The sequence below is a fragment of the Muscardinus avellanarius genome (assembly GCF_963383645.1).
Source record: "Muscardinus avellanarius genome assembly, chromosome: 6".
NCBI lineage: Eukaryota > Metazoa > Chordata > Mammalia > Rodentia > Gliridae > Muscardinus > Muscardinus avellanarius.
In genome coordinates this window covers 67801782-67821351 of record NC_137791.1, presented here as the reverse complement: position 1 = coordinate 67821351, position 19570 = coordinate 67801782, and the positions used below count along the sequence as shown (strand labels likewise).

The 19570-nt window shown below is 40.6% G+C and overlaps 1 protein-coding gene across 2 annotated transcripts in view; it reads left to right on the top strand.

Annotated features, from left to right (window-relative positions):
- The window catches only part of ARHGAP24 (Rho GTPase activating protein 24), a gene marked incomplete at both ends in the record, with an annotated part of 413331 nt that extends 394405 nt beyond the window's left edge, over window positions 1–18926 (top strand). For both annotated transcript variants that reach the window (XM_080697743.1, XM_080697742.1), the window contains 2 exons: window positions 10454–11531; window positions 18683–18926. In XM_080697743.1, coding sequence (XP_080553869.1) covers window positions 10454–11531; window positions 18683–18926 — 1322 coding nt within the window. The remainder of the gene's footprint in view (window positions 1–10453; window positions 11532–18682) is intronic.
- Between the last annotated feature and the right edge of the window lie 644 nt (window positions 18927–19570).

Below are 19570 nucleotides of genomic sequence, written 5' to 3'. Positions count from 1 at the left end.
ATAAGCTGCAGAGAAAATAAGATACATAGGGACTTTAGATAAGTGAGGTGAGAAATCAGTAGAATAGAGAAAGGAGATTGGGGGAAGGAGCTGTGGAGGGGAGAAAGGAAGCTTGAGGAACAATTCAAATGCCTATATATGAAGGTATCACTATCAATCTCACTAATATTTACAGGGAGAGATGATGGAGGATCAGGGTGTGATGGAGGGAAACACACCAAGCTTTGTATCACTCCAAACTTTACCATGATATATAATTATAATGCATGAGCAAAATATTTTAAACAATTAAAACTAAGACATACTAAAAGCCAAGTCAAAGCCACTGAACTTATGCTTTTGTTTTGTTTTTACTAATCTTTATGTTTTATGTTGAGATGGTGAATATTAATGCAGAGATTACAATTCAAATAAACATAACCAAAAATAATTATTTTTAGTTTAATTCTGAGTATATTTAGCCTCAAAGAAAATATTACCCTCTAGCTGGGCGTGGTGGCGCACGCTTGCAATCCCTGGGCTTGGGAGGCAGAGACAGGAGGATCGCGCAGATTCGAAGCCAGCGCGCGCACTGGCTTAGGAGATCCTGTTTCCAAGTTAAAAAAATGTAAATATAGGTCTGGGAGTGTATCCCGGAGGTCTATAGAAGGGCTTCCAGGAACCCCAGTACCACCAAATATATATATATATTTATATATATATATAATGTGTATATATATATATATATATATATATATATATATATATTTTTTTTTACCCTCTGCTGCATACATTTTATTCTCTGCCACTGTTCTTTTTCTGAAAATTCTAAAATTTTTGTTCTTCTCTATTTTGTTTTTGAGAAAGCTTTTAAATATCTGGCTGAATCATCTCTGCTTGATTTCTTTTGTCTAAAAGAGAGGGCAATAAGATAGTCCAGAAAACTTAATTTCTATCTGAAGAATATAGAAGACATTAGAATATGTTAAACTTGAAGCTATACATGATATAAAGATACTTTAGTTCATTTTTTTAAAAAAATTATTATAAAATCAAATATATAAAATACAGCAAACCATCACCAATCCACAAGGGCCATTCAGGTGCGTGCCTCACAGAGCCCCATCTGTTTTTCTCATGTAGGACTTGATGCTACGGCAGCTTGCTTCCTGAGATCCCAGGTTTCCTCCTTTGGTTTTGGTTGGCCATTTCCTTAATCTTATATCTGTTTTTCTAATCCTGCTCAACTTCCATCCCACTCCCAGCAGATTCCCCTCCTCATGGATCTCTGTCTGGATGAAAGTCCTGGTTGGTCAGTGTTGAGGGTTCATATTAGCAAGAGGATTCTCCATCCTACAGTCCACCATGCTGACACTGCTCTTGATGCCTCCCTCTGTGTTTTCCAGTACATAACTGTGGACAACTTTTGAATTTTCTGTTTTTAGGTCCATCAGGCCTTTTGCTTCTACTTCTTCCTTCCACCCAGATGCTAACACCATTCAGGCAGTGAGATTTGCCTTCACCAATAGATATTTGTAGGTTTGGGGGGATTTCTTGTCATTTAGTTTTAGGTTATATATATATATATATTATATATACAAAATAAAATAAAAGATTAGTACTGAAATAGTACTGAAACACCAAGAGCCGGGCATGGTGGCTCACACTTGTAATTCCTGTGCTTGGGAGGCTGAGACAGGAGGATCGCACAGGTTTGAAGCCAGCCTCAGCTACTTAGTGAGGCTCTCAGCAACTTAGTGAGACCCTGTTTTCAAATAAAATATAAAATAGGTCTGGGAGCGAGGCCGGCATCGGAGCCTGCCGTGAGGCAAGGCCAGTACTGGGGCCTCCGAGGCCAGGATAAGAGCCTGCCAAGGGGTTAGGCCGGTGCTGGGGCCAGCGAGGCCGGCATCGGAGCCTGCCTTGAGGCATGACCAGTGCTGGGGCCTCCGAGGCTGGGATCGGAGCCTGCCGAGGGGTTAGGCCGCTGCTGGGGCCAGCGAGGCCGGCATCGGAGCCTGCCGTGAGGCAAGGCCGGTACTGGGGCCTCTGAGGCCAGTTTAAGAGCCTGTCAAGGGGTTAGGCCGGTGCTGGGGTCAGTGAGGCCGGCATCGGAGCCTGCCGTGAGGCATTACCAGTGTTGGGGCCTCCGAGGCCGGGATTGGAATCCTGCCAAGGGGTTAGACCGGTGCAGGGGCCAATGGCCAGCATCGGAGCCTGGCGTGAGGCAAGTTCACTCCTGCGGCCTCCAAGGTTGGGACCAAAGCCAGCTTAGGGGTTTGACCGGTTCAGGGGCCAGCGAGACCAGAACTGGGTCCTCCCATGAGGCAAGGCCGCTGCGTGAGCCAGCGAGGTCTGGATCAGTCCACTGAGTAGCCAGGCCACTACTGGGACCATCAAGAGTGGGATTGGTACTTGCAACGCAGCATGCACAGAGAAATATCGCAGAAAATATAAATCAGACGCTTCTCTTAATCAGCAATAACTAGGAGGAAAAGGGCAACAGGAAGAGGTTGAGCTATAGAAAGGGCCCTATAGTGAAGCAACTAATGTGATCAATCAGAGGGTATGTAATACTGGAGGACGGAGCCTCTTTAAAATGCAGGAGGTACATAAACAAATATATCAAAGTAAATCACCAAAGAAGTGTGGGATGGAGGGAGGGGGAGGGAATGGGACGGTGGCTGGAGGAGGGCTAATTGGATGATGTGTGCTTGTATATCCTCTCAAGTCTTGTACTCCAATGTGATTGATATATGACTACAATGCACCAATTTAAAAAATAAATTAATTAAAAAAAAAATAAAATAAAATAAAATAAAATAGGTCTGGGAGTATAGCCCAGAGGTAGAAGACTCCTGGATTTCATTCCCAGCACCGCAAAAAAATATATTGAAACACCAAATTTTTCTTATAGAAATATAAAATATTAGAGCCATTTTGGGAAAAAAGTAAGAAAGTTCTTATAAACTTAAATATATGCTAACCACAAGACCGAGCAAAACAATATGTATTTACCCCGGAAAAAAGTAAAATGTATTTATTGAAGACTTATAATAAAGTGTTCATACCAACTTTATTCATAATAGGTACAAACTGAAGATATAACAATTCTGCATTCATCAACTAGTGAATAAGTAAATAAATTGTGACACATCTAATAGAATGGAATGGGATACTATTCAACAATAAAATGAATGAATTACCAATAAATATAGCAACAAAGATAAATGTCAAAATTCTTATCCTAACAGTGAAAAGTTGCCTAGACACAGAAGACTGCAGACTATATAATTTCATAGATAAAAGGGAAAACTATAGTAAAAGAAAGTACATCGGTAGATACCATGAGCAGGTGAGGGCAAGAGATGGACAACAGTGACAGGAGGAAACTTTTCTATATCATGATAATGGAGGTTTTCTAGGATTGTGTACATTTGTCAAAGATTACTGTATATCTTACAGCTATCTCCTTGGACATAATAACACAATTGTTTCTTGCAAAAAACACATAAAATGAAACTGTATGAACTATATTGCATAGATTGCTACCCATTTATAAATGTGTATACACACATGAAAGTACCTAGGAAAATTGAATTCTTAGCCAGTGCTTATGAAGAAAACTGCCTATAGTATGGTATTTAAATTTAACCTATATAAAATTATCTGAGCTGGGGAATTGCTGGATTGTGTAGCACAGTGGGACTCCAGAGTCTTCTTTGACTCTGCATAATGGACTGATGATTATAACCACACTGACCTCATTTTTTAGTCTTTCTGTTTCCCATTAGCATTCTAAGGAGGAAAATGACAGAGGAGAGAATAAAAAAGGAAAGAAAGTACAATCTAGTGACACACACACACACACACACACACACACACACACACACACACACAGGTACTACCAAGCCAGTCTCTCCTGCATGCCTATAGAAATTCAGTCCCTTTGCAGGTGACCACTGCCATTTATTATCTGAGACCAGGTGACAGCAAAGCTTCCCAACATACGAGAAACAGAGTTTTAAATATTCAGTATCCTGACCTTCACTCTATAATTGTGACAGATAGACTTTGTCATAGCTATTCACAAACTCATTGCAGAGTCTTTGAAACATCACTCCTTAATTAATCGAATGCCTCACAGAGTTCATAGCTCCAGTAGAAAGCAGTGAGACTTCAAATGTTAGTATTCCAGTGATGGAAAAAAGCCCGATTTCCCCCCAAATACTAGACTGACAGAGATGTAATAGAGGCCACAAACCTTTAAAAGTGTGTCTGTCCTATGGGCAAGTAGTCAAACAGCATCTAGTATAGAGTGTCTTCAATAGTGAAAGTGTTGACAGCCTTTTGTGTGTGTGTGTGTGTTACTGGGGGTGGAGCCCAGAGGCTTTCTACCTCCGGGCTGTACTCCCAGACCTATTTCCTATTTTATTTGGAAACAGGGTCTCACTAAGTTGCTGAGAGCCTCACTAAGTAGCTGGTGCTGGCTTCAAACCTGTGTGATCCTCCTGTCTCAGCCTCCCAAGCACGGGGATTACAAGTGTGCACCAACATGCCGGGCAACAGGCATTTTTTAATACTTTTATTGGTGCATCTTCGTGAGGTTCAACTAGAACAAACATACATGCACACAGGTCGCGATGTGCTACTCTTCAGAGCCCACCCTGCTACTACCCCTCCCTGTAACCTAACAGTGAAATTGATACCCCCATATATGGATGATGTTATATATATCATATATGTTCTTTCATCATTTCCCCTATTTCCCTCCCCTGCTCCTTCCCCCATCCCTTCTCATTATTCTACTGCTCATTCTCCTCAATTACCTAAAACCCCTTTTGCTTCCTATTTTGTCTTCAGCTTCCACACATTAGAGAGAACATCCAACCCTTGACTTTCCGTCTTCCTGCAAATTTTGTTCTTTATAGCTGAGTCAAATTGCATTGTGTATATATACATCATCTGTATTGTATCTGTATATAATATGTATCATAATGCATATGATGCATATATACATTGTATACACATTTATTATGTACTTATATTATATATACATTTATGATATAGGTATACATTTTGTTATCCATTCATCTATTGACAGACACTTGGTTGGTTTCATAATTTGGCTATTAGGAATTGTTGCACATAAACTCCAGTATGGATATTCATGTATTATTATAGTATTCTGATTTTTATTTTGATTAATTTTTTATTTTTTATTTTTTTGGTAGTACTGGGGTTTCTGGAAGCCCTTCTACCTCTGGGCTACACTCCCAGACCTATTTTTACATTTTAATTTGGAAACAGGGTCTCCTAAGTCAGCACGTGCAGCTGGCTTCAAACCTGCGCGATCCTCCTGTCTCTGCCTCCCAAGCGCAGGAATTAAAAGCATCTGCCACCACGCCCTGTGTGATTTTTAAATTCTTTTGGAAAGATACCAAGGAGTGGTATAGTTAGGTCATGTGGTGGTTCCGTTCCTAGTCTTTTGAGGAACTTCCATGCTGATCTCCCGTAGTGGTTATACTAATTTGCAGAGCCACCAATAGTGTATAAGAGTTGCTATTTCCCCACATTCTCACCAGCATTTATTATCATTTCATTCTTTTTTTTTTTTTTTTGTAGTACCGAGGATGGAACCCAGGGTCATTCTACCTCCGAGATACACCCCCAGCCCTATTTTTTTAGTCTTTTTTTATTTTTTGAAACAGGGCCTCACTGAATTGTAAAGAGGCTTGCTAAGTAGCTGAGGCTGTCCGCAATCCTCCGGTCTCAGCCTCCCGAATGCTGGGATTACAAGCGTGCGCCACCACTCCCGGCTGATTTAATAGATTTTACCTTTATTTAGTTTCCTATCTAGAGCTACCCAAAGTTTATTTATTACTTCTACAATTTTAAATCTTAGCAGCTATAGTATAGTAGGATGAATGCATAATTTAGAATAAAAACACTGAATATTGAATTTTGCCTTGGTCATATATCCATCTGTGCCTTGAGCAAACAGCTTAACCTTTCTGGACCTCAATATTCTGCTTCAAAAAAATGTTAAGTCCTATCTCACAGACATTTGAGAAACTTAATTTGCAGGATATATGTAAACCGTTTCTATCTACCACAGAGCCTTTCATACTCTAATGCACATAGAATTCACCTGGGTATATTGTTGAAATGCCAGTTCTGATTCAGAAGGTCGGGGGTGGGGGCTGAAATTGCAAAGCTCCCAGGTGACCGTAGTGTCACAAATCTGTTTTTCTGCCCTCATCTATAAGTTAGTTAAAAATATAAAATCTCATGTGCCATCCATGAGCTACTGAATTGCATTTTAACCAGATCTCCAGGTAATCTGTATGAATATTATAATTTGGGCAACACTGGTCTAGCAGCAGAGTCGGCACACAAAATAATCTATCTAAATAAGGTTTGAATCATCACAGAAAAGTGTATAGGACGGACATGACGATGACATGTTCTTTCAGATTTGAATTTGAATTAATTTGCTGAGGTGTTGCTTTATGTTAAAGTGCAGCCTGGCCCCAGTCAGGCCGCTGCTCACTGACAGCCTCAGTCAGCAGCTAGAAATCCCCATTGTCAAAAGCTCTTTACATCAGGTTCTTCACCAAACCTCATGTTTCAAGTACTTTTACAAACAAACTGTATTTACCATTATAGTCAGCATCCTCACTGCATGTCAGCTCACACCTGAAATGCCTAACTTAGAGATGGGAGAAGGAGTTTGTTTCTTCACAGTTCTGGAGATTCCAGTCCATACACACACATGTTTAGTCCATGTGGTGCTGACTATTAAGCAGGAGCTGGGGCTGGAGATCTTCAGGGCATCACGGTGGGGAGCAGAAAACAAAGGGTCAGACATGCACTGCAGCTGGGTGGAAGGCTTCCGGGACAAAGTTGCCCCAGCCATGCCCTCAAGGACCCATCTCCAGCCCTGTCCTGTCTCCAAACAGAGCTGTCTCCTGTACATGAAGTTTGGGGAAACATTCTAAATCTAAACTTAAAACATTAACTAAAACTTCTTCCCAGTTTATTTGCCAGACAGTAATATTAGGTTTTCTCAACATAATATGGACACACTTGCTCCAAATGGATACCATTCAAGCCAAAATAATGATAAGTGCTGTGTGTGTTAGCCCATACAGCTTGACTGTAGACACATGAATAAAATTAATACTGAATGAGATTCTTAGAGGATTAGGGACCCCAATTTGAGAAACTAGTCTATAATCTAAGTTGTTACAGGCAGATTTAGGGGGCAGGAGTCCAACTTATACATTGAAGAATATAAAGATATATTCTGAGGCATTATCTGATATGCCATAGAACCTGATAAATCAAATGATTTTTTTAATTATGGGTTTTAATAAAAGATCAGCTTTTTATCCATTATTGGAGTTGTTTTTGTTATCTATAACCAAGATATCACATTTTAATTCATGTTTCAGCGAGGAATGAGAACATAGGGATCAAATGGAATCATGAAATTTTTATCTTTTTAAGAGAAGAACTTTTTTCTTTAGTGAAGGTCTTCTCTTTAAAATTTTTCTGGAGCTCTTTATAGTTCTTGTATAGCAAGCTTGCTAGTGGAAAATTTTCTGTTTTTATTTATCTTAGAATTTCTTTACTTTCCTTTATATTTGAATATCTGAATATTCCTTTACATTGGCATCTAGTTTTCACTATTTCTGAGCTATCAGCTCTTCTTCTCAGTGAAGGGCTCTTCTATACCATTCACTGCTTGCTTGATGCTTCTCAGATTCTTTTTTTTTTTTTTTTTTTTTTTTGTCTTGAGACAGTTTAACTATGATGTGTAGAGGGGTGTATCTTCTTGCATTTGCCTTGCTTGGAATTTCTTCAGCTTCTTGGATGTGTTTATCCATGTCTTACATTAACCTAGAAAGTTTCCAACCCCTATTTCTTCAAGTATTCTTTCCATTCATTCCTTTCTCCTATCCCTTTGGGAGGCCATCATTGTGTCCCAAAACACAATGGTTGTTCAGTGGTCCCCAAGGGTTTCAGAGGCTCCATTAATTTTCCTTCATTCTTTTTTATGTTCCTCAGACTGGATAACCTTGATTGGCCTAGTTCCAAGTGTAGTAGTCCTTCTGTTAGCTTAAACTTGCTATTGTCTCCTTTACTGATGTGTGTGTGTGTGTGTGTGTGTGTGTGTGTGTGTGTGTTGTGTTGGAGAGTATTCTACCTCTGAACTACAACCTCAGACCTTTTTTACCTTGTTTGTTGTTGTTGTTTATTTGTTTGTTTTTTGGTAGTACTGAGGTTCCTGGAAACCCTTCTACTTCCAGGCTACACTCCCAGACCTATTTTATACTTTTTATTTGAAAACAGGATCTCTTAAGTCAGCGCAGCTGGTGGCTTTGAACCTGCGCGATCCTCCTGTCTCCGCCTCCCAAGCGCGGGGATTACAAGCGTGCGCCACCACCCCTGGCTACCTTTTGTTTTTAAATTGGATCTCTTTAGGTTGCTTGAGAGTTTCCCTATGTTACTGAGACCATTCTCGAACCTTAGATCCTCCTGCCACAGCATCCCAAGTATTGGGATTACAGACATGTATCACCAACCTGGCCAACTCTAATGATTTATAAATTTCAGTTATTTTACTTTTCAACTCCAGAATATCCATTTGGTAATTTTTATTCTCTTTTTGGTGAGACATAATTTTTAATTTCCTGTGGTTTTTTTTTTTTTTAAATATTTGGAAACATTTTAAATGTCTGATTTAAAGCATTGTCTAGTGAATACAATGCCTGGTCTTCCTGAATCAAATTTTACCTTTTCTTGTCTATGAGCTATACTTATTCTTTTTATGTTTCATAATTTTTATGGAAAATTGGGAAATTTTAATAATATATGGGAACGCTGAATATTAGATTCTCTCCTTCCTTAATGTTTGTTGCGGTAGTTATGTACTGTCCTTTTCTTTTTCTAAACTAATTCTGTAAAGTCCTTATTTTTAGTTTTGTGTGGCCATTGAAGTTTCTACCTGATTTGTTTAGCTGTTAAAGATTAGATAGAGGTTTGCTTGAATACCTGAAGCCAGTAAGTTCTTCTGTCTCCACCAAGGGTTTTGAGTGCATGTTGGGACAAATCCACAGTCAGAGAAGGCATCTTACAACTCTTTCTAACCTTTAGTTCAGGCTTATGCAGAGCCTCAAGGGAGGCTGGAGGTGAGAGCTTAGGGACTTCTCAGTTCTTTCTTGAGCCCGTGCACAGCTCTAAGTATGCTGTGGTCTCCTGGATTTTGAAGACTACATCAAAGCCTTTTAACACCTGCTAAGGAAATTTAGTTCCCAAGATTTCCCCTGCAGGCTTTTATTAACTTACTGTTTTCTTAACAGTTACCCATTACTTCAGGAAGCCACAATACAAAAGATAAGGGCCTCTCGTGCTTTTCTTTTTTCTTTTCTTTTTTGGCAAATGTTCCTGGACTAAAGTTTGTTCACCTGGGCAAGCTCCTAGTCAGATCAAATAAGAATAAGCCTTGGGAGTTGGGTCTTCCAGGGAACTACAAGGAATTCAGTTAGTGACAATTCTCTGGGAGTGGAGCTTGGCACGAGTTCTAGTCCCACTTTCCCCACTGCAGCAGCTGCCAGATTTCTGGTCTTTTCTGTGGCCGTTGGTTTTCAGGGTTACTGCAAAGCTGGGGAGAGGAGGGTGGAGAAAAGTCAAGTTAGGACTCCATAGAGCTCTCTGCTTACTGAACTTCTTCTTGAGTTAACACATTCCAGGTTGCTTCAATACATATTAATTTCCAGAATTCTGAAAAGATTGATTCTGAAAACTTTTGGCAGTGGCTTAATGGAGAAGATTTCTGTATGTCTTCATGACACCATCCTGGCTAATGTCATTTAAGATGCCCTGAAGCTTTTGAACAGTGAACAAGAGTTATAGGGAAAGTCATTGTCTTGCTATATTAGGAAAACCATGCTTCCACCACAAATTACATGGGGTTAGCTTTAAAGATGCAACTAATGTACGGTGATTGTTTGAAGCAATTGTCAGATGCAAGAGCAAAGTGACCTCCTTCCAAAAGAGATTCCTTATAATTAAAGATCAAGCTTGCAATAAATGTTTGTAATGATTAAGACCCTAGCCATCGGAACTAGGTAACTCAGTTCAAGCTCAGAGTCGGGTTCTTAGTAGCTGTGTGACGTTTAGCAAGTTACTTAACCTTTAAAATACAGCGATAGTAATTGTAAATATTCATGTAGATGTTTTAAAATCCAATTAACTACAGAACTAAAGTAGATGGCCAATACATGGCACAGATTAAATGCTCAGTAAGTTTCAACTTCTTTGATATTATGATCATTAAGAAAATAGATTTACAGTGCTAATAATCATGTAGAATTTTACCTAAATATGTTTCTTTAAGTCACATCCAGAACAGGAAGCACATGGACACCGCCTCACTCACATGCCTTTGTTTTCTGTGCACTCCCAGGCACTGTGGTGGTCCAGCAGCTGATGTCAGTGATGATCGGCAAGCACGATCGCCTCTTCCCCAAAGATGCGGATCCTCAAAGCAAGCCCCAAGACGGAGTGAGCAACAACAACAACGAAATTCAGAAGAAAACCACCGTGGGCCAGCTACAGAACAAGGAGAACAACAACACCAAGGACAGCCCTGGCCGGCGGTGCTCCTGGGACAAGTCTGAGTCTCCCCAGAGAAGCAGCATGGACAACGGGTCCCCCACAGCCCTATCAGGCAGCAAAACCAACAGCCCGAGGAACAGCGTCCACAAGCTGGATGTCTCCAGGAGCCCCCCTCTCATGGTCAAGAAGAACCCAGCCTTCAACAAGGGCAGCGGGATTGTCACCAATGGGTCGTTCAGCAGCAGCAATGCAGAAGTTCTTGAGAAGACACAAACCACCCCCAATGGGAGCCTCCAAGCCAGGAGGACCTCTTCGCTGAAGGGATCCGGTACCAAAATGGGCACCCACAGTGTCCAGAATGGAACGGTACGCATGGGCATTCTGAGCGCTGACACACTCGGGAACCCCGCAAATGGTCGCAGTATGAGCTGGCTGCCCAACGGCTACGTGACTCTGAGGGACAACAAGCAGAAGGAGCAGGCGGGAGAGTCAGGCCAGCACCACAGGCTCTCCACCTATGACAACGTCCAGCAGCAGTTCTCCATGGTGAACCTCGATGACAAACAGAGTGTGGACAGCGCCACCTGGTCCACGTCCTCCTGCGAAATCTCCCTCCCCGAGAACTCCAACTCCTGCCGCTCCTCCACCACCACCTGCCCAGAACAAGACTTCTATGGGGGGAACTTTGAGGATCCCGTTTTGGATGGGCCGCCTCAGGACGACCTTTCCCACCCAGGGGACTTTGAAAACAAAAGTGACCGGCGGAGCGTGGGAGGTCGGAGTAGTCGGGCCACCAGTAGCAGTGACAACAGTGAGACGTTTGTGGGTAACAGCACCAGCAACCACAGTGCACTCCACAGTTTAGTTTCCAGCCTGAAACAGGAAATGACCAAACAGAAGATAGAATACGAGTCCAGGATAAAAAGGTGAGGCAAATCTGGAAGTCCCAGTTACCAGAGAGGGGCAGCATCTTCCCCCTGGGGAGCAAGATCTCACAAGTGGCTAAGAGACCGAGCAGCTCTAGAGTCAGGAAGACGTGAGTTTAAGTCCCTGTTTGAGCATTTCTGAGCTCTGGGACTCTGGGGAAGTTAGCTGGATCTCTGTGAGCCTCAGTTTCCTAATAGGAGAATGTTAAATGCTAGCAGTATCTAAATTTTAGAAGCACATATGAAGTCATCAAGTTTTTCCCTGGCATAGAATAGGTGCTCAAGAATGTTATCTTTCGTTTATTGTTAAATATGTGGATTTGCATTGGAGGGTGGAAAGGAGAGGGAGCATGAGAATAAGGAACCTACTGATTTTTAGTGACAAGAGAAGGATTGAATTAGAGTTAAAAGAAAAGTTGGGTAAAAAAATTAAGATTAAAAAAGTAGCCACGTGAGCGGGGCATGGTGACAAACACTTGTAATCCCAGCATTTGGAAGGCTGAGACTGGAGGATCACAGTTCGCATACAGCCTCAGCTATTTAATGAGGCCCTCTGCAACTTAGTGAGACCCTGTTTTAAAATAAAGAATAAAACTTAGGGCAGGGGGTGTATCTTGGACGTCAAATGCCTCTAGGTTCCATCCCCAGACCCACACACACACACACACAAAAATGTAGCCGGGTGTGGTGGCACATGCTTGTAAGCACAGCATTTGGGAGGCTGAATCAGGAGGATCATGGTCCGCAGACAGCCTCAGCTACTTAATGAGGCCCTCTGCCACTCAGTGAAACCCTGTTTCAAAATAAAGTATTAAAAAAATAGGATGGGGTGTAGCTCGGAAGTAGAATGCCTCTGGGTCCCATTCCCAGTACCAAAAAAAAAAAAAAAAAGGTAAACAGTAAGCTGAGTATAATTGGGAGGCTGAGACAGGAAGATCTCACGTTCACAGCCAGTCAGCCTCAGTTACTTAGTAAGGCCTCCCCAACTTAGTGAGACCTTGTTTCAAAAATATATAAAAAAAAAAATAGGGCTCAGAGTGTAGCTCAGAGATAGAATTTCCCTGGGTTTAATCTCAAGTACCACACCAAAAAATGTAAAGAGTCCTTTATTTCTCTGAGAGAGTGTCTTTCTGTGTACCACAATCTATTTCAAATCCTGAGGATTCAGATGAGCTCAGAGATGGCAGGCGTGAGGCAACAGGGCTCTGTGGGGACATTTTCAGTCATTGACTTTTACTGTGAGATTATGATTAAACCTGTTTATAACAATTCACATCTTCTCCCAAGATGTTCATCATAGAAGTCTGTTTAGTAACCTCCTCCAGGGAGCAGTCTGGGTGAAGGAGGGGCACTGGCTGCTTGCTCTGTGTCACAGTGCTCCTGGACAGCAGATGCCCCACTGAGAGTAGAACCTAAGACTTGCAAATACAGCCTCATGCAGGAGACCTGAAAATGTGCACACCTGTGCTCTCACCATGGTCATAGAAATCACACACACGTTTCTATGATCTTTCAGTGTAGTGTAGGGGAAAAAGCACTGAATTACCAAGTCAGGAGAAGCAGGGCTGAGGCTCCATTAGGCACCAGTAGCTTCTCTAGCATCCCAGGTTCCAGCTGCGTGATTTGGGGGACATATTCCTGCAATGTGTGCTTCTTATGATGCACAAAAATTTGTCCTGGGTCAGGCATGGTGGTGCACAACTTAGAGAGACTCTAGCAAGACCCTTTTTCAATTTTTTTTTAAAAAGGGGATTGGGGTTGTAGCTCAGAGGTAGAATTTTTCTGGGTTCAATCCCCAGTACTATTTTTTTTTTAAAAGTCTACTTCAGTTGCTTTCATGGCTCCAAATTCCATAGTGATATACAAAACCAAGGACTTTGGAGCCATGGAAGCAGTTGAATATACATGTCTGTGTGTGCGTGTGTGTGTGTGTGTGTGTGTGTGTGTGTGTGTGTGTGTGTACACAGTGGTACTGGTACTATATAGAAGCCCTAGAGTTGAATATACATGTCTGTGTGTGTGTGTGTGTGTGTGTGTGTGTACACAGTGGTACTGGTACTATATAGAAGCCCTAGAGTCTGGGGCTAAGTTTTTTTTTTTTTTTTTTTGACAAGGCCAGGACATGAGGTCTTTGACTGTATGTGCAAGTGTGTGTCTGTCTGTATATTATACATATATTTATATATTTTACGTGTGTGTGTATGTGTGTGTATTTGTGTGTAAAATCCCATCATGTATACCTGTCTTTAATTTATCTTAATGTTTCTTACCCTCTTACCAGTCAGACCAAAAGATAACACACTTTCAGGCATTATGGCAAAGTTAATCCAAATCAAAATCCTACTTTGGAGATTGAAAATTTATATCCTTGGATAGAATTTTTTCTGAGCTTCACTGAATGGAAATATGGTTTGAACTCTTCGGTATAATGCTGGGAGACAGGAGGTTTAAATAAAAAAAGCAGGGTCATCATCTTAGAAGGTTCCTCTTCTCACTGAATACTGTTTTTGGAAGCACTAGATATCAGAATCCTGAAACATTGCTTACACCTGATGACCAGTTGGCACTTAGCACTAGGAGGCTTATGTTTCAAGGCGAAGGCTAACACTTTACATTTGTATTGGGAACAGAAAAAAAAATGTTATCAAGCTGAAGCTGTGGATATTTGTATTTTTGCATAGGTCTGATGGTGATAAATGTATGTTCCGAGACCCATGGTGCATTTCAGGAAGTTGGACACTATAATCAAATTTTGCAGTAGAGAGGCTTTTCCCTGGGCCATTTCACTGTTTCTCTGCAGCATTGGCCCTGGCAGGCCAAGGGAGTCTGGGTGGGGAAAGCTGCTGGTGTGCCAAAGGAGAGGGTATCTCTTCTAGGTAATTTTTAGTTATTCCTGTTTAGAGTTATGCGTTTTTTTCTGTAGATTCCTTTTTAACTCCACAGTTATTACAGATGAATTGATAGAATATAACAGATAATAGAATGTTTACTTTGTTTAGCTATTGATTAATGAGATTTTTTTTAATTTATTTTTTTGGTGGTACTGAGGATGGAACCCAGAGACTTTCCACCTCTGGGCTATACTCCTAAACTTTTTTTATATTTTATTTGATAAAAAGGTCTCACTAAGTTGCTGAGAGCCTCTCTAAGTAGCTGAGGCTGGCTTTGAACCTGCACAATCCTCCAGTCTCAGCCTCCCAAGTACTGGGATTATAAGAGTGTCCCACCATGCCGGGCAAGAAGATATGGTTTTTAGTTTAACAGTATCTGAGTTTGAGCTTGGTGTAGTGGTGCATACCTGTAATTCCTGTACTTGTTAAGCTGAGACAGGAGGATCACAGGTTTGAGGACAGCCTCAGCAACCTAGTGAGACACTATTTATAAACAAAATAAATTTAAAAAGATGTGAGCTTTGTGTGCTTTCTTTAATCTCCTCAATTGGTCTCTAACTTCATAAAATGTTGTATTATAGACAGAAATTCACCTATATAATATCAGTTATTTGGTCTGGTAAAAAATGATTCTCTTATTACTGTGTTGAGATGCTACATATCACAAATAGATGAAGTATACCCATAGAGTCATTGATATCATTTATATTTCTTCTAATTTGTATTATATGGACCTAAAACTTCTGAGAAAAGTATCTTAGTATCTCCTAAAAACCTGGAGTTATCACTTTCTCCTTTATTGCTATATTTTTATGGAATAATTTGAGGCTCTACTACTACGTGAATAAAAGTTGAGAATTATTTCATTGTTTAACTGATCCTCGTACCACCAAATAATAATCACCTCTTGTTTTAATAATGCTTCTTATCAAAAGGTCCATTTTTAAAATATTAAGATTGCTATGGCATCTTTCTAAGGCATTTTATGTATTTGTACTTGGGTGGACTCCTTCTGTATTTAACTCAGACCTTTAGATTCCTAAAAGTTTCATCCAACTGCCCAGTACATGAAACCGTATCCATATATTATTTTGTAAGAGTTAATTTTCTTAAGAGTTAAAACAGCTTCTTCAACATTTTTAGGTCTAAAATAGCTTTAGGAAGCAAAGAAAACATATTGTGTGATAATTCTGGGTGGCAACTAGCACAGTACAAGATTCTTATATAAAAATGTGATTATGTGCTTAAAATAGCCTTCTTGAGTATTACAGAGTATATAGAGCACATATTTTAAGAAAAAGGATACATTAAAGCCAAAGAGAGACTTAACTCCCAAAGCACAGCCGGGCATGGCTCACACATGATGTGCGTGGCACAAGCTTAACTCTTGCAGCACACACGCGCTCTCAAGGGCAACAGGCAGGCACCAGGCACAAGGTGCAGAGCCCCAGCCTCTAGGCAACACACAGGTGCAATGCCTGTCACTCAGCGGTAATGCCTTGCCAACCAACTGGAGTCCCTAGCAACCAGAGGGCTATAATTGCCAGCACCTGAGATTGAACATTTATGTCAAAAGTTTAGAGATATAAAAGATTGGCCAGTAAGGTGTGTCTGGTCTGAACATGTGTGCTTAGAGAAAGAAGCTTCCCTGAATTTCACATCAGGACTGGTTTCTTTCTACAAGGTATCTCAGAAGAACCCCACATTTGACAAAATGATGGTCTGACCCGGACACTGGGAGACCAACCCCTCATATGTCTCCATGAGTGACTTACATTCCTTCTGGCCCAGAGATGTTGGCCTAATGGATGTGTCCTCTCTTCAGTGCTTTTATGAACAAGCACTCATCTTCTAAGGGAAGTGGACTTTGGCCAAGAAGAGGGAATAAAAGGAAAGAAAAAGAGAAGAAGAAAATGAAAAAAAAAAAGAAATACTTGTAGCTAGCAGCTTGAATTTAAACGTGTCAATCCTTTTTTTTCCCCTTATTTTGAAAAAGGGTCTATATAGTCACTCACTCTTAGATAACAGGCTTATCAAACACAAGAAGCTGAGAAGTCTGCAGGACCTCCTGCAGCTACATAGTAAGGGGAAAAGGACCAAGGAGCTCTTATGGAACCTTATGTATTGACACATGCATCAGTTTTTCCTACATTGGGGAGCTGTATATGTCATTTAGGCTTTGAGCCTTCTGAAAAACTTTATAAGATAATTTGTTAATTATTTTCTTTTATATCTGCCTGCCTCTATGCCACTAATAGCTTTTAGCAGAATAAGAGTTACTTCACTTCTAGTAGCCCACTGAAGCAGGGAATTAACAATTCTAGGATCCTTCAGAATAGCACCTACTGCTGAGATAAGAGGTATAGCCATCATTTAAGTGAATAAATTATTGGTCTGCCTCCAAGAGTAACCTAAGAACAGAAGGCTTAACTTTCTTCTCCTAAAAAATAAAAGTTTCTCTTAGTTTTAACAGGGCCATTTTATCATTTTGTTACAAAGTATATGAAAATACTATTATAAAGCAAACACAGAAATACTAGGCCCAGGAAAAGAAATGAAGAAGTGAAAGAGAAAATTTCTCTCAGCTTATTCAAATTTTTGAGTTGATAATTTATTTTTAATAGAAATAGCTTTTGCTCAGGGTAAATTAAAAGTTTTTGTTTTTCCTCAAGCTTTCGATAACATTTCATGGAAGCAGGCCAAATGGATATACTTTAAACCTTATCATTAATTTTAGCAAATTAAAATTAATGAATCCTGCCTGCTATGCCAAATTATTCTGAACAGACTTAGATCTTAGAAAACAATCAAAACATGGTCTTAGTCATCTCAAAAACAACTATTGAAATCATGGCCAAGACAGGTTCTTTATTCATTAACACTTCATGCAAACTTTATACAGACTTATGCTGTTTTGGGGGGAAGGAGGAAGGAAGGGAGGGAGGGAGGGAGGGAGAGGTGGGGAGAGGGAGAGAGAGAGAGAGAGAGAGAGAGAGAGAGAGAGAGAGAGAGAGAGAGAGAGAGAGAGAGAGAATCCAAAAAACATGTTGGGCAGTCCATTAATCATGGAGCTGGGTTGGCTATGTCAGGTCTCAGGTGTGGGTCAGTTGTGAGTCTGTTTCATGTCTTCAGGCCTGACCTTAACCAGTGCTCAACCAGAACTGAAGAAGATGAAGAATTATCCAAGGCTACCAGCATAGCTGCTGGGTAGCGTTCGGCCTCATTATCAGTGGTCAGAAGGCAAGGTGGCCAGGCTCCTTTGCAGAAGCTGTGGATATTCGGTCTCGGGTGCTGACAATTAGATCCTCCAGTTGCTAGGCTTTCCGGTTGGTTGTCAAGGCATTAGAGCTGAATGGCAGGCATTTTTGCCTGAACATTGTCTACCTTGCACTTTGTGCCTGGACCTGTGTGCTGCCCCTGATAGCTGGGGTGTGTGGTGCCACACCCGTGTGTCCTGTGACAGCTACACTTAAACGCTGCAGATCACATGTGAACCATTCATGTCTCTGTTTTTAAAGAAGTTGCCTTAAATTCTGCAGTTACACAAAAGAATACAGCTCTCAATTTATAAAGACACAGTTTACCTGTATCCAAAGGTACATTGATAATTTGGAAAGCAGTGAATATTGGTGACAGGAGGCTACCTGGATGGGCTTCATGTTTGCAAAGTATCCAGTGAAGTATTTGGTCAACACTAATAACTTTTACCTCAGTCATCAGTTGAGCTGGCAACTTTGGGTACTTTTCTATGAAACTCTTATGTTCCATTCCAAGAAGCAGACTTAAATCTAACAATGACATTATTGCTATCAACTCTTTTGCTTTGATGGAAGGCAGTGTGATTGGCCTCCTTTTTCCCAACTTCGTCTGACTTTCCCCTTTGCACTTAGTAAAGCCACGTTTACATTTAACGTTCAAGAAGCTTTCTAGGTTGTACTGACCCATCTGTGCAGCATGTGTGAAGTCTCTGGTTTTCTGTGCTATATTCATTCATTCACTACCAAATGACACTAACCACTTCCAAGAGGTATATCAGAGACTTATTACTAAAATGACAGTAAATCATGTTAGCAAACAGTAAAAAGGTGCCATATATCAAAGCCTTTGCACAATCGTTAGATGTTGCTTCATAAGTTTGAAAGGCTGATTCTAATTTCTTAAGCACTGTAGGCACACCACTTAGAAAATACTTGTATCGTTCTTGCATTACAAGTGAATAAAGTCGCTGTATCTCTTATTGCCTCCTCCTCCCCTCTGTAGCTTAGAACAGCGAAATTTGACTTTGGAAACAGAAATGATGAATCTCCATGATGAACTGGATCAAGAAAGAAAAAAGTTCACGATGATAGAAATCAAGATGCGCAATGCCGAACGGGCAAAAGAAGATGCCGAGAAGAGAAACGACATGCTGCAGAAGGAGATGGAGCAGTTCTTTTCCACGTTTGGAGAGCTGACAGTGGAGCCCAGGAGAACCGAGAGAGGAAACACGATATGGATCCAGTGAGCCTGCGGCCCCCACCAACTCGGAGAAGGGCCCTGGGGATTCTGGGAAACAAGATGGCACCAGGTGGTTGGTCGCCTGGCTGTACAGAGCTCTAACTGGTGAAGGAATGTCATTTACTGTCAGTAACTATCCATATCTGCCATGTGTACCAAAGTTATATCATGTCCCATAATGCTACTGTCAAGTGTTACAACTGGATATGTGTACATAGAGTAGTTTTTAAAAAGTAAGCTAAAATAAGATGCATATCTCAAGAATTATTTTATTGCAAGTCCTGTATTTAAATGTTAAATCAATATGTCGTTGCAATTTAGCTTGCTTTCAAGCTTCACTCTTGCACTTAACATAAGCTATTTTTGGCATCGTGTTATCATCCGCTTATTTTATAGATCAATATTTTTATTTCCCTTTTTTGCTGAGGAAATGGAAGATAAGAAGAAATATAGATATATATATATATATATAAAATATATATGAGATGAGTTATTAAAGGCAAAAGAATACTTTGTGGCTGTGCTGTTTGTGCCAATAGACTTTGCCATGACCAAAAAGAGAAATGTAAATAGTCACGTTACTGTAGAAGCACCAGGTACCTTTGAACTGCTCTTTAAATTCTTCCCTTGGCACTGCTCAGTTTTGCTTTG